The sequence below is a fragment of the Danaus plexippus genome (assembly GCF_018135715.1).
Source record: "Danaus plexippus chromosome 18 unlocalized genomic scaffold, MEX_DaPlex mxdp_20, whole genome shotgun sequence".
Lineage (NCBI taxonomy): Eukaryota > Metazoa > Arthropoda > Insecta > Lepidoptera > Nymphalidae > Danaus > Danaus plexippus.
Window position 1 is genome coordinate 4,588,745 of NW_026869853.1, and position 15,960 is coordinate 4,604,704.

The 15,960-nt window shown below is 36.1% G+C and overlaps 2 protein-coding genes and 1 long non-coding RNA gene across 3 annotated transcripts; 2 read left to right on the forward strand and 1 right to left on the reverse strand.

Annotated features, from left to right (window-relative positions):
• The first annotated feature begins 67 nt into the window (after positions 1–67).
• LOC116773255 (transcription termination factor 2-like) lies at positions 68–13,260 on the forward strand. The gene is made up of 20 exons (XM_061528437.1): positions 68–346; positions 529–615; positions 710–787; positions 1,096–1,748; positions 1,822–2,160; positions 3,303–3,419; positions 4,045–4,125; positions 4,324–4,453; positions 4,752–4,871; positions 4,970–5,170; positions 5,634–5,747; positions 6,305–6,504; positions 6,685–6,894; positions 7,199–7,390; positions 7,749–7,875; positions 8,075–8,268; positions 9,136–9,307; positions 9,812–9,975; positions 10,687–10,844; positions 12,628–13,260. The coding sequence occupies exons 1-20, from the start codon at positions 178–180 to the stop codon at positions 12,791–12,793; spliced, it is 3,672 nt and encodes a 1,223-aa protein (XP_061384421.1). The 5' UTR covers positions 68–177; the 3' UTR covers positions 12,794–13,260.
• Positions 6,244–10,814, reverse strand: LOC133320339 (uncharacterized). The gene is made up of 3 exons (XR_009753727.1): positions 10,683–10,814; positions 6,668–7,414; positions 6,244–6,483 (listed from the first exon to the last, which is right to left on the reverse strand). It is a non-coding gene; the product is annotated as an uncharacterized LOC133320339 (long non-coding RNA).
• A 384-nt stretch (positions 13,261–13,644) lies between the features above and the next one.
• LOC116773024 (uncharacterized) lies at positions 13,645–15,286 on the forward strand. The gene is made up of 2 exons (XM_032665384.2): positions 13,645–13,806; positions 14,006–15,286. Exons 1-2 carry the CDS (start codon positions 13,704–13,706, stop codon positions 14,314–14,316), a joined length of 414 nt encoding a protein of 137 aa, XP_032521275.2. The 5' UTR covers positions 13,645–13,703; the 3' UTR covers positions 14,317–15,286.
• Positions 15,287–15,960: the final 674 nt, after the last annotated feature.

Consider the following 15,960-nt stretch of genomic DNA (forward strand, 5'->3'; position numbering starts at 1 on the left):
CGTGAAATAAATAATTCTACTCAAAGTATCCAAATACTAAATAGTCATCAACGTTTATTGTTTTCAAATTTTTGTTATGATTCTGTAACTTGTGATGAATGATGATGTTTCTTACTTAAATGTATAAAGTTTTAGTGTTATTATAGCTATCATTTTTATAAAACTTTTAAAGTAATTATGGAGAATTCATATGTTGAATACCGTGATACAACTGGTGTCGAAAGTGATTCGGATACTGAAATTATTGACAATAGTTATACAGACGAATCTTTCGCTAAATTAAAAACCCCTGGAAAAAAGAACCATACAGCATTTGTGCCTGAATCGGATGACACAGTATCAGAAGGTATATAAAATATTACACAATATTATCATGAATATTTTTTCAGTTCACTGCTACTATCTATCTTATATCAGTCTATTATAATTTGTTTAACATATATGTAAAGCTATAAGATTAATTATAATAATTTATTTTCAGTGAAATCTAACTTAACCTGTGTGTTATAATGTTTTTTTAATTTTTAGACGATGATGTTTCAAAAATCAATCTATCTAAGTCAGTGCAAAGCAGAAGCAGTGTTAATCGTCATGTTGTTCTAAGTAGTGACGATGGTTTGTAACTATGTCATCTTTAACATTAAAATATTCTTCTGTGACTTATACATGGTTATGTGGATTGAAAAAATTGGGCAATTTAATTTTTCAGAAAAAAGTAAAAGGGGCAGTATACAAAAACAGTCTGATGCTTCAAATAACATTGTTCTAAGTTCTTCAGAAGATGAGGGTGAGTTTGTATGAAAGATGATATATAACTGTTCTCTAACAAAGATATATCTTAAAAATAATAACTAAACCACACAATTATAGCGTGTTTCAACACAATCCTCTTGTTATTCACAATAGCATTAATGTTAAAAGACCAATAGAAGAATATTATTTTTTTAAAGAAAAAAGAAAACTATTTTTGTTTGTTCATAATCTTGTTTAGTCAGCATTTACTTAGTTATTTAATAATAAAAAAAATATAAATATATATTTTTTTAATATTTATTTGTGAATAGACAAAATTATAATAATTTAAATATTAATTAGCTGAAGATTCACCTGAAATAAAACCGAGACGGCGTCCCAAAACCTCTCCTCGGCTGTCAGAGTCCTTTATTGGACGCAAAACAAAAAAACGTATATTCCTCATAGACTCGGACACTGAAAACTCTATAATAGTTGAACATGACAAAAACCGGAAACTGAAATGTGTTAAGGACACTCCGGCTAAGATCGATAAGAATGATTTACGAAAAAGTATACTGGATATAAAGAATATGAGTATACAAAGTAATGATAGTGCACGGACTGATGATGGCGACGGAACTGATGATGAACAGATAAGTGGTGATGAAAAGACTGAGGGAAGAGATGGAACTGATCAGGACGAAGGAAGCCACAGTGATAGTGTTCACAGCAATGATGTTCCGAACATTGAAGGTAGTAGACAAAGAGTTAGTGACAGCGGACACTCTGATGACAACACTGATCTTCAGGACACTGAAACGAGACGTGATATATCATCAAGAGGTGATGATTTAGATGAAAGTGATGGAAATGACAAAAACGAAGGTTACTCCAGTGACGACGGTCCTGATGAAGATCAGCTGGTGATGTCCAGAGCTACGAGGATGAGTATAATGGGTATACTGCCGAAGGAGAACGATAGTGATGACTCAGATTACCTGCAGTCTGATGATGTAAGTCCTAACATATTATTTATATTCATCTATTATTATAACTCGTATATTTATAAATTAACTCTTATTTCAGACCAACCAGACATCACGAGGTAGTTCTTTGGACCTCCCGACTGACCCACCAGCCGGCAATGAAACACCCAAGAAAGATGGAGACATATCAAGATTGACGTGCTCACCTTTTCAGAGTCCACTCCATGATATCACGAATGAAGTCAACTCACCAAATAATTCAAAGAACACTCCGGATATCTGTGATCTGACCAGATCTGAGCCTTGTGATCTACGGAACAGGGTTTTAGATAAGTTGAAGAGTACCCAGACCAAATATGTGGAGAAGGTTATTGATGATGACGTCACCATCATAGATGCGAAACCAGAGGTCATAGCCCTCAGCAGCGATGAAGATGAGGTTAGCTTTTTACCTTTATATGCATCAAACAACTTGGTTCATTAAGTATTTTAACAGATCCACAGTTTAATAACCGGCATTCTTTTCAAAACTTCCTAAAAATGGCAAAAGACATGCATTTCCTATTATGAAATAAAAACATTTTGAATTCAGAAAATAATTTTTAACTTTTGATTGTTTTGCAAAACGCATAATTTTGGCAATATAGTTTCAAACTGTCTCAGTTACTTATACTGCATATATTCTCAATGATATATAAAATTATTACAAAAAAAATTTTTTTTTTAAAGTAATGATGAAGATACGGACACAGGTAAAAATACTTTACGGCCTGCTAAAATTGTGTATTTCTATCTGTACCAATTATTATTAATCGACTAATATAATAAATCAGTTTAAGTCACCATCGAGTATAAAGATGGTGTATCATAATAATTTTAAAACACTGGCAGAATATACTGTGCACGTCTTAGCACGGATGAAGGCCATATTATATTTAAAAAAAAATGTGTATCAATTCCGTCATTACTGGACTGTATAAGACAATGTCAAAATACGTACGTTATGATTAACATTAAATATATTTTGGTGGGTAGTTTTGAAAATCGTTGATATTTTGAATAATCAGAGTCGAGTTTTAATGTTGTTGATGTTATTTCTATATTTTATTATTAAATTATTTACAATAACCGTTAATTTATTATTTTCGTGTATTATTTGTGGGCCGCCGTTTAACATTTCATCAATATGCCAAAAAGCGTGAGTTATTTACTTTGTCGGGTTACTGATCAATTAATTATGGTAATATCTTCGCTTAGAACGAGTTTTCATATTCAAATTAAGAACAGTCATTTCAGAGTTTTTCATTGACATCTCGTAATCGATCGCATCATTAGCGATGATTTATAAGTGAAAACTATGTGTAGTTTGGGCGGGAAACTCGTGCTAGGGGTGCTGTTTCTAAAAGTGATCAACGGTCTATTAGTGTATAACGGTTTTTAATTAAATTATATTTAATAATTATTTACATTCTTAATAAGTTAATTATCATATATAAGTATGAATTTACATACATTTTGAGATACAGAAAAGAATAATTATCGAACGTTTGATATTTATATGTATACGTAATTAAAACCCAGGTGAGAGATGAGAAGAAATCCCCCAATACAAAGGGTAACCTGAAAGCGGAGCCGACATCGGTTAGGAAGGACAACACCATCAAGCAGTACCTCCTGCCGCCCAGTTACCCCAACCAGGTCACTATTCCTGTTTTAGCATACTACGTATATTAATATAATATTTTACGTTATATAGGAAAAATAATATAACCTTATATGTCAAAAATAACCTATATCTTATTTTCTTGTACGACGCCATATTTTTAAATGTTCCTAGCAGTGGATAAACATTGATTATGTTAGTCCTATGGTAACAATTAAATTTTTTATATCTAAGATTTTTGCGTGGACATGTCTAAATGAGACTAAGCTTTTCGGATACTACGCGTTTTTTTTTTATTATTTTGTAACCACGTAATCACGACGTTTCGGTTCCTTTCGGCAACCGTGATCACGGGCAGACGAGATCTCGACTGTAATTATGTTTAAAAAATGTATATTATCTGAAAGACTTAGTTTAGATAAAATTTAATTTTACCTGTTTTCCAAATATTATTTTCGTTATATGTTTGTTTTTTGTTTATAAATATGGTTTTTGTAAAAAAAAGCTGCAAAAACCGAAGAACCTATTTAGTGTATCAAGATCAGTGTTAACTGATGATTTGAACGTTAATTAACACTGTCGGTTATGTTTTCTCTCGTACTAAAAACACGTCAATACTCAGAGTTTAACGTTAATCCTATTCCGTCTTCTATTCTCCAGGTGGTGTACGTCAAGAAGAATGTTCGTGAAAACGAACTCTCCAAGCTCAACGGACTCAAAGAAGACTTGCAGAATATCAGAGTTAGTAACTGCTGGTTGATATGACTTACTTTTGGTGTAACTATGGCACAGATAATATATGAATGTGACAGTTTTGGTTAAACGAATGAGGTCTTAACTGGCTTTAAATATAAACTCTAAGAACATAATATAATATAATCAATAATATTATTTGATTCAAAAATAGATATAAAAAGATACTTTAATTTTTATCATCAGTATCTCCTGGAGAATATGGATATGAACTCGCTACCTGACGGAGGGCTCAAGCTTATAGAACGACTCACGACCCTGGAGGCGGAAGTCAGGAAACAGGGGGACAAAGTGGCCAACATGGTGATAGAGCCAGGTGATACACGGACAGACATACATACGCATAGCTACATATATAGCGATATATGTTATAGCGCACTAGCTGTGAAAGCGTAATAGATAGAGTTATTTTCGTATCTATATATTAGCAGGGATTTATTATATCTGTATGTCTTACTTGCTTACAAGTAATACTGAACTGATTTTGATACAACATTCCACTAATATTATTTGAAATATATGAGAATATTACATTAAAATTGTCTCTGCTTTATAAATGTGTACCTAACGCATTACTTCGTTAGATTTAATGTGATATCATTTTTATCATCCAGATGAACCTACTCGCGCGGATGTAGCGAGGGATGGCTTCGACAAAGAGAACAAGGGTCTGTCCTGGGACGACATACAGAAGGCGAGTAATGCGGTCCAGCCCAGGATGTTCGGCAAACAGGGTGAGCTCAATGTATACCATGCCCGGGACTCGTGATGCGTGAGATAGTATGACCATTATATATGCCATGTACATAATGTTGTCTTCATATGTTTCCAGCGATGGCCACCCACATGGCGGAACGTAACCTGATCCTGGAGCGTCTCCGCGACCTGTACGAGTCCTTGGCTTCCCGTCCGTCGGAACAGCACCACCACCACCAGCCGGCGCCGCTCGTCACCTCTCTCATGGACCACCAGCTACACGCCCTCGCCTGGCTGCACTGGAGGGAGACGCAGAAACCACGGGGAGGGATACTGGGTTAGAACACACACACATATACATATATACAGCATATTGATATCATAAAATTACATTTATCTGATAGTCCTAATGAGAGCGAATTTTTGCTTAAGATTAGATTTCCTGCATCCTTATATACAGATAGTTGACTTTATAATTGACAAGACTAAAGAAACGATATCTGAAGAGAAGGAAATATTCCTTTTGGATTTGTGATTAGTTATATGGGTGTCATATAGCCTCGTACAGCTCGGACTCGCCCGGAGTTGTTCAATGATAATGTGACCTTAACACGAGTTACCATCGTCGCAATAAATACAGACAGTATCAAGTTTTTCGTTCATAGGTTTTCAGAAAGTGATTGTAACTTGCGGTAATGTGTACAGATGTCCACCATCTTGTTAAACGTTCCCTGCGACCAAATCAAAGACAAACCTCTTTATGTTTCTTATTTACATAACAGTCTTAATGTCACTTACAGCCGACGACATGGGCCTGGGCAAGACGATCACCATGATAGCTCTGGTAGTGAGCGACAAGGAGAAGAACATCGACCACCAGCCAGACGATGACGATCATGGAGGGAGGTCCAGATGTTAGTGGAATATAGAGCTTTTTTATTTCAAAGACGCTAAACACGCAGACGTCCTGCTTGATGGAAGGTAGTACCGTCGCCCACAGACCTTTGCAACATAAGAGTGCTTGCGGATGCGTTGTGGAAGAAGTAAAGGAAGGAGCGGGAAAAAGGAAAGGGCAACCGTCTCTCTCACTCATCGGACGAAACGCAGCCATTAAGACTACTTCACGCTGGTATTCTGTGAGAAGGCGGCACTTCCCCGGTCGAGCCAACGCATGTTCGAGCTGTAGTTATTCGACCACAGCTAGACTTTACCACCTACCAAAATTACTTATAACATTATAAAATTTCTGAAGTCAAACGAATATATTCCATATATAGTAGAACATAGGGCTTATATTCCATTGTTTGGTAACAATCTAGTGAAAATTCTTAAAGTGTTAAGACTTCTATAACGACGTGTCTTAGTATACATTAACCGGGCGAAGTCACGGCGTATTGAAAAAAATGGAAATTAACTATCAAACGTTTATTTTACACGCGGCTTACACGGGTTTGCACATGGCTGTTCCCAGTGGCTCGCGGCGGCACGCTGGTGGTGTGTCCGGCGTCGCTGATGCAGCAGTGGGCGGGCGAGGTGGCGAAGCACTGCCGGCCGCACGCCGTGTCCGTGTGTCACCACCACGGAGCCGCCCGCGCCACGCAGCCCCACCGCCTCGCCAGCTACGACCTCGTTATCACCACCTACAACATCCTGCAGAGGGAGAGCGAGAAGGTGGTACATGAATACACAGAACATTTCTCTTAGAATCACAGAGATTTTCCCTTTGCATGGCATACGTGACTGATATAGATCTAATCACGTACAATTTATGACCAGAGTCGCAGAGAGTGAATGTCCAATACTATATAAATCGCAGCACAATAATGTCGCTTACGAGGCATCTGTCCCCAGGGCGGGGTGTTGACCCGCGTCCGCTGGCGCCGCGTCATCCTGGACGAGGCGCACGTGGTCCGTAACCACAAGTCGTCGACGTCGCTGGGCGTGTGCAGCCTGTCCTCCTGGGCTCGCTGGGCGTTGACCGGGACCCCGCTACATAACAAGGACCTGGACCTGTTCGCCTTGCTGAAGTTCCTCAAATGTACACCCTTCGACGACCTCGCGGTCCGTGGCACGATCCATTAGCTGTATATAAATCAAATAATCGATGTCCGCTATTCACATTAACATAACGTTTATATTTTATTTTGGTCTGTCTGTTCCTGCCAACTTTTATATGCTTGAAGGCATTTGTAACTAGAACTTCGTCGACAGCAAAGTTCATGTAATAAGAACTAATTTATATTGTAATTATTTTAATTTTTATAAATATTAATTGTAATGAATAACTGTTTGAAATGCACAAAGTAAGGTTAAATTAAACAGTCCGACCCAAGCATTGATCAGTTGGAAAAATATCGATTTTCAGATGTGGAAAAAGTGGATCGATAACAAATCTCTCGGCGGCCAAGAACGACTGAGCACCATCATGAGGTGCATCATGCTGAGGAGGACCAAGCAGCTGCTGCAGGAGAGAGGCCAACTCACCTGTCTGCCGGAGCGGAGCGCGCACCACGTGGACGTCACGCTGCACAAGGACGAGATGAACGTGTACCAGAAGGTGGGGACGCGGAGACGACATGGACTTGCGTGCAAACAAACAAGATAATACAGAGATCAGTTCAGAAACATGAAGCTTGATAATGTTTTCGGATCACTACGAGTTATTTCCTATTTTAAAAACTGATCACGGACAGACGAGATGATGACGGTCGCGGCAAAGTACCCGGAACGTCGGAGGTGTAGTTTTAAAAATAGTAAATAACGCGTAGTAATGCGAAAACATTAGTTTCATTTAACTGAAACTTAATAAATCAACAGTGTAAAGCACTTTTGATACAATATTTTAGTGAAATCTTTTATTTATTCGTTTTTTTGTGTCCCGTATGTATGTCTGCGACACACCGGTTCCATTCCAGGTGTTAGTGTTCTCCAAGACCCTGTTCGCTCAGTTCCTCCAGCAGCGCGCCGAGCGTATCGGGGACTCCGCCCCCGGGAAGGACTCCGAGTACCATAAGATGCATAAGAAAATGATCGCTTTACAAGGTTCGTATTAAATTATTATCAAGAAAAAACTAGCGGAATAATATTCATGAGATACGTGGATGTCGTGTATGATAATCTGGGTTGTAATTTTTTATATATGTATATAGTTATTGAGACCCACATTACTGTTCAGAGTGATATATATCACGACGAGAGAGCCAGAGAGAGCGGGCACTCAAACAGGAATAATTCTTTTCAGGAGCGAAACCAGTGAAATCTCACGAGATCTTAGTGCTCTTGCTGCGTCTCCGTCAAGTGTGTTGTCACTGTGGCCTGATAGCGGCCATGTTGGATCCAGACGACACGGCGGACGTGGTCGAGGACCAGGGAGGAGCCGACCTCATGGAAGAACTCAACAAACTGTCGCTAGAGGACTCGCGCTCTAAGAGAAAGGTTGCAGGGAATTAGGAATTCAATAACTTAGTGTTGCCAGAAGTATTATTACAAGAAAAAAGATTATTGTTTGAACATTTATTGCTATTGAACTTTAATTCATTAATATTAAACCGTTAAAAATACATAAAGGTTATTCGAAGAGGTCTCCATTGACCGGGCCTTATGAACCGGCGACGAGTCCTTCTGAAAGGACCTCTCTCGTTGTATAAGGGTCTTCACTATATTCTCAGTAAAGATATATCGACTATTTTTTTTCGTTGTTTTGATATTTTTTTACATAAAAATATGAACGTCCCTGCTCGATATTAAATTTTATTTCATAATTTCACTGTCATAGCACTCGTTGGAAAGCGGCAAAAATACCATTGATGGTGAGCACACATACTTAGTAACAGATTCACTCAATAATTTGCTTGGTGTTTGGCGAGGACGGTTTAGAACGAGAGGATAGAGGCGATGCAGGACTTATAACGTATAATTTCTGCTCTCCAAAGTATATTCTATAACATAACGAGAGGCTGTCTAACTTTTCGCCTGTTATTAAGGCTTACTAGACTGATACAAGCAAGCTGTACTCAATAATACGCGTTTTTGCACGTCTATCGACTAAGACAAGGCAACGAGGGATCATTTGGCAGCACTTGTCCATATATGAGAGTAATATTTCACACACGACTGGTCCTGTGCTTTGTATAGAAAAAGATGCTGTCCCGGTGTGAAAGATGGTTCAAAGCATTATAAATTAGCCGTTGTTACAATGACTTCATATAATGAGTAATATTATTATAAGACTTACAGAACTACGAAATGAGGAACAAAAATACTTGGAACTTGCTATATAATAAGTAATACAAACTGTTTCAGAGTAAAGATAAGAACGAGGATGTGGAAGAGGATCCAGGTGAAGCCACTACAGCAGCGGAAGCCATCAGGTCCGTTCTGTCTCCCAACAACCCCGTATTCAACCTGGAGAGGCAGTCCTCCAAGATAAAGGCTGTCATGGAATGTCTGAATAAGAACGTCTTCCCCAATAAAGGTACTTTAATGTTATTTTTTTAACTTAAAAAATAACTTACTTAAGTGTCAGTTTGTTTAATTTTGACTCTACTTATAAGATTTATATGAATTGACATTAATGAGTATTATTGGACATTCTTGCTATTTTTCGATAAATCGGATATATATTTAATATATGGAGAAGTCAGAAATCCGTTTGAGCAAACAGAATGATTAATGCTCTAACCTTCTCCATGTGAGACTAGGCCTGTGCTCAGCAGTGGGCAACTGGGCACCGATAGGCTGGTGATGATGATGATGAAACGGTCAAAGTACTTCAGCAATTTATTTCACAGGAAAATAATAAAAAAAGCAGAGTAAATAAATATTTCAAAAAAAGTATATTTAATTTTGTAAGCTGCATGCCGAGATTACAGGAGATTAAAAAAAATACGCTCGTTATATAGCAAAGAGTTTGTAGTGAATAATTGTGATATTTTACAAGCAAGATGTTTAATATAACATATTGATGTGCGGTGTCCAGGCGAGAAGGCGGTGGTGGTGTCTCAGTGGACGTCCGTGCTGCGCCTGGTGGAGCGCGCCCTGACCGCGCTGGGCGTGAGCAGCGTCACGCTGAGCGGCGCCGTGCCCGTCACCGCGCGGGCGGCGCTCGTTAACGCCGTTAATGATGCCAAATCAGATGTCAAGGTGCGATCACTGGCTTGGAGATGATGGATGATTTAGAGCAGGGGTTCCTAAACTACCCACTTTGAGAACAAATATATTTTTTGCGCCCCCATTTTTTTACCCACTGAAAAACCACTAACTTATCCTAGCTAAATGTAATTACAAATCATCCCCCAGGCCTCTACACAATGCCCCCATTTTTATTCTGGGTCTCTTACCAGCCTCCTTTAAGCTTGAAGCGCCCACGATGGGGCGTTATTGCCCACTTTGGAAAATCTAATTAAGAGTAATCTAAGTATTACTCATAACGTCTGGGACATTTTGCTACCAAGATTTTGCCTGGTCTACAATATTATATAAAGTTAATAAAGATTAAATGAAATTAGCAAAAAATTTTGGAGAGGCATGTCTTCGTGATGTAAAAATATATTAAGTTCAGTACACTTAAATAACGCGCATCCTAACTATATACGGAGCGTGTCTAGTCTAAAGACTGAAAAGATTTATGAATAAGATACAGCAAACTGTCCGTATGTCATGACCATGAAAACTTATTGTAAGCTTACTGTATAGTAACGCCAATAAGTCCTGTAGCTCTGGTGATGTTCTTGAGACCATATACATATATTCAATATAGGCTCGTGTTATATTGTTGATTGTTAGAAATGTAATTTTAATATCAACACACATAGAAATGAAGCATTCTTTCCTAATAATGATATAATTACCCAGGTGATGTTGTTGTCGCTGTGTGCGGGCGGTGTGGGTCTCAACCTGTGTGGGGCAAACCACCTTCTCCTGCTGGACCCTCACTGGAACCCGCAGCTGGAGGAACAGGCCCAGGACAGGATATACCGAGTGGGACAGACTAAACACGTGCATATATACAGGTACACCAGATTATATAGTTCACAACGATACGTATGTACTTTATATTAATATAGAAATGCCTAAAATGAAAGTGTTTTCCCTCATACGTGTATAATCACCATTTATACAATTTCTCTTAAAGTTAAAATTCAGATTGAAAATGTTTCCAGAAGATAATCTTAATTTTTGTTTAATAAACTTCCTATTTATTAAATCGCCATAAAATGTTTCCTTCCGATGTAAAGCCATCTCTAGTTGTGATAAACATATTTCCACACTTTGTCTCCTCCTAATTTGTTTAATTTTTTATTTCATTTGCGATATTTTAATGAAATAATCGATTTTTTTTAATTAGAAATGTTTTATCTGTGTTAGACAGCGACATACATCCTGTCAATGTTTCTAAAAAAGCGCGCCAATAATTTTTTTGTCAGTTTATTAGATTAGCTGTGACTCTTTTTCATTGTTGGTACAACATATGTTCATGTACATTTTAAATAGTTTTTTAAGATTAAGACATATATTGTATTCGTATCTTTGGAACTGTCATATGCCATACTCAATACTAAGAATAGTGTGAAGATCCGGTCACTAACAGAATTCAATTGAAAGATGTATTTTTCATCGCGTGTTGATGTGTTTATGAGCGGGAAATGGTTTTGTATTTTTATAATTCGTTGGTTAGTGTTAGTGTTTGTGGCGCGTGACGTCATCGCTCGTTAAAACTTCTCTTGGCAGACGCGCGACCGCCGACCGCGTCTCGGCCGAGCGTTCGGAGAATTAGGCGGACTCGATACTAATATTTACACTGGCAGCGACTCGCGGGTCCGCTTCCCGTTTGATAGCAAACATTACCCAAATGATGCCATTATTATTTCTGTATTCGATGACTCTTCAAGTATCAGGAAAATCGTCTTCGAAAAATTTCCACGTAGGATATGTGTATTGAATTTTTAGTAACTTTCTCAGAATATATACCACTCACTAATTTGTATGTTTATATAAAGTGTATTTTTTCTTCTAACAACTTTAATTTATTTATAATAATAACTAACATAATCTAAGCCGGCCTGACAAAGTTATTTTCTTATTTAACCCTATTATTACAGTCATTGGAGACCTGTGTTAAGTGTTCTCGCCGTCGTCGTAAAGTATTCTAAACGCTGTGTGAATGTGCTCCGACGAGCATTTAACAATACATTAAATTATCTCAAATATACCGTATAAGAAAACGAATTTATAAGTTATAATTAAATACAAGATATTAATAACATGTACACATTAAGTTAAATAGGCAAGGGAATTATAATTCCTTTTGAGCAAGTTGCAAGCTATATAGTTTTTTGATCCAAAAATTAATCACTCAAGACGAGGCAAAGACTCACAGGAGACGTGGTCGTAACTAGAGGTGGACACTTAAAAGACAGAAGTTATGTTTTAAGGGAATCAAACGAAAAGTTCAAATAAAAAATGTATCATTATTGTAATAAGAAATCAATATAATATTTATCACGATAAGAACTAGTTCGGGTCTACTGTTCTTCTCGTCTACTAGGCTATTGATAGGCAATTTCTAATATACAAATTATAGTCATGACTTATATAGATAATATAAATGTTGTCTCTTATACATATATATAATTTTATTACTTGATTATTTTGTTTATTAATGTATAACAATAAACACAGACGGATTGATTAAAAAAAATATTAAGGACGAATAAAAAGAACATTCACAAGTACAGGAGCCGCGATATTGCAAGTACTTGGCACTGTAGAACTGTCTAACTCTTGTTCCACCAGGTTCATGTGCGTGGGTACAGTGGAGCAAACGATCAGACAGCTACAGGACGTCAAGCTAAAGATGGCGGACAGCGTGCTCACCGGCGCCAGGAACACGAACGCCTCCAAACTCACCATAGAGGATCTCAAGATGCTGTTCAACATGGGACCGCAGAGCGACTCATAGATGCATATAAAAATATATTACTTGCGTCTTAAAAAATAAAAAAGGCTCTCGTTTTGTTAATATAAGTATCTCATAAATGAAATACAATCAGTTTAATTTACTGAATTACTACTAGACTCGTACCCCTACCACGAGCCTGCATCGTCTAAATATACTGTTTAGTTTTTCATTCATAAATCTTCTCGAACGATCGTATCAAAGCCTATACATTCATTAATAACTACAAACTGTCAGTTTTTAATTCGATACAGACTCGTGGTAGGGTCACTGAAGATGCTAAAACGAGTTCATTTCCTGGTACGAAAGAAATTGAGCCAAACTTTAAAAATGGCGGAGTCAACAACCTCCTGTTTAATAACACGTTGACAACAAAATAATATTTCTCTGTTATGTTATGTTGGTAATGTCTTTAATGTGATTGTCAGATAGATTATGATTATGTTTCCAATAAATGATTATTTGTTTAACATGTGTTCCTTCACTAACTGAGCATCACGAATATAATTTCCACAACCCCCGTATGAATGAAGACACAGCATGAACGACGAAAGTATGAAAATAAAATCATAGAATTATTACAAGTAAATCTTTTGCGAAAAATCAAGCATCCGGCATCCTTTACTATGATTTTCTTAATAATTGAGATTCAGATACAACTAATTGAAACAAATTTACAATAAATCATAGCGTCGAGACGCGTAGTGAGTCATTATGCTGTATAATTGAGACGTTGAATCCTGGCGAGGCATGAGACACTGTCACCCGACCCTGAGTAAGGCCGGGAACCTACCTTATATCAGTAAACGTTAACGTTTCTATAAATAGTTTGTTTCACGGCCGTCTTACGTGGCGACTACGTTAGTGTGCGTTGTGTAGTGTCGTGGAAGAGACGTTCAGTGTCGCTGCCATCATGAGCATGGAACGCAGATCCTGTACTGGCTCCGCACCCCATGTCACCAAGAGGTTGTGTGCCACTCTCATGTTCTTTATAGGCATCGTTTGTATATTCGGAGGTAAGTCCCATCTACGAATATTTAAACTCGTTTCAAATATACATTTACGTTAATTCTACAAACAATAAACAAATATTTTGTCATTATCAGCTGTTTAATGTTTAGATTTTAATTAAAGTGAAACATCGAAAAGTCGGATTGTAAATTTTAAAAATAAACTCGAAACGTCTTATCTCAAACGATTGTTATAATTTTCCAGGCTATTTACTGGGACGAATGGCCCGGCACGAAGTGAGGAAGAACAACGACATACTTTTCATCAACTTGACGAACGCAGCCGAGAATTTATATAAAAAAGCCAAAATAATATCACCCAAAGCCGTCCATCACAACGGTCCGGACAAAATAACCGCCAAATTGTTGGACGCATTCCATTGCAACGTACCCGAGTGCGGGGTTATAACACACAACAATTTAGCTCATTTTTTGAATAATCTATTAAATCACGAAGTGTCCAAATTAACCAGATCTATAAACAACTCCTCTCTCTATTTAGATTCATTAAGGTGACACTTGTCTTAAATATATTTTCTAGCGGAATACACTATATGCCATTAAGTATTAAATATTAATAATATTTAACAAAAGTCATTTTTTGTTGCCATATTTTATATGTCTAATAATCGTTTGACTATTTGAGACTTTAATTTTAATGCCAATAATTATTGCATAGTCATAAGTTTTTTTTAAACTTAAGTTTTAACGATAAAATAGTAAATATTAAAATGTGCTACTTTTATGAATTTTAGAAGGAATTACAATTTTTTTATGTTCATATGCTTCGTACTGGTCAAGAACCAGGATCTCGGCATTAAACTAATATTCCAAAATAAAATTATAAAGCGACCATCTGCCTTAAGTTAGTTCGTAAAAAATGAGACTACGTTTTGTATATGCTTTAAAACCTTACATTTAGGGCCGGGTAATGAGTTACACTGTTTGTTATCGTCGAATATATTCAGTGAAGTAACGTTTTTGGTGTTAAAAGTGGACTTTTAAAGTCTAATAAAGAATAAAACGAAGGGTTCTTTGAGTTAATTGTATGGAAAACATAAAAATTATTCCAATTTACGAGATCTCTGTTGGCATCTTATATAATTTTGTGTTATTTCTAATGAAAATATTCGTCACCTTTTGAAAACCAATCATCATGATGATTGATATAACTTCCAGCGGATGCAAAAAAAAACAGGTATATTAACCATGTTTTTAAATTTCATTTTCTTCTTCAATAATTATTATAATATGAGTAAAGCGAAAATGTGCATTTTTAATGATTTCGTTAGTGACTTATAAAATATAAACAAAAAGGAAATTGACTTATACATACATTATGTATTTATAAAGATATCTGAATTTTCTTAATTAAATGTGGAAAATGTGACACATATTTATATTCTTATTATAATGACCAATTCACACGTTGGCAATGTGAAAAAATATTGTTGTTTTTAATATTATAATCCTTTAATAGATACTACTAATTTGTTTTATTTTGGTCGAAGAACACTAATACTTATTTTTATGGTTATTTTAACAACCATTAAGAAATATCCCTGACTATTTTTGTCAATTAAAGCAGCCCTAAATATTATTTAGATTTTAATATTTAAAGCCACAAAAATATTTTAAGTATTCTATTTTTATAAAATAAATCTGTCAACTTTTGAAATCTTAAAGAAGTACTAGGGCTGCCATATCATATTTTTTCTGAGATGTTCGGAATTTGTGGTTTTCAGCAAATGTTTAAATTTATATATTTTTAATTAATTTAATTTGGAGTAAAATAGAAAAAAATATATATTAAATACTATGGCAGCTAAAAAATTCACAAAAGATTGTTTTTAATTTTAAGGTCAAGATGGCTTTATGCCTAAATATTGAATGCATTCTGTATACAAATCCAACTTTTCGTTTTTTTTAATGTACTTATGAACATTATTTATTACTTATATGTTTGTAAATTCTACTGTTAAGACCTGATCCCTAAAAAAATTGTTATATGTTTAAAAATAGGAGTATAAGCTTTTGAAGTTTATTATTTAACAAATGTATTGTAATATACGTGTAAATTTTTTCTTTGAATAATAAAATACATAATTCAAAGTTCTAATTTTAGTTATGATTTTTTTTAAATTAAATTAGCTGTATATT

Coding starts and splice junctions, on each gene's coding strand:
- LOC116773255 (XM_061528437.1), top strand. CDS start 178: ATGGAGAATTCATATGTTGAATACCGTGATACAACTGGTGTCGAAAGT. Junction 4,454..4,751: donor CAACATGGTGATAGAGCCAG/GTGATACACGGA, acceptor TTTATCATCCAG/ATGAACCTACTCGCGCGGAT. Junction 6,505..6,684: donor TGCAGAGGGAGAGCGAGAAG/GTGGTACATGAA, acceptor ATCTGTCCCCAG/GGCGGGGTGTTGACCCGCGT.
- LOC116773024 (XM_032665384.2), top strand. CDS start 13,704: ATGAGCATGGAACGCAGATCCTGTACTGGCTCCGCACCCCATGTCACC. Junction 13,807..14,005: donor CATCGTTTGTATATTCGGAG/GTAAGTCCCATC, acceptor ATAATTTTCCAG/GCTATTTACTGGGACGAATG.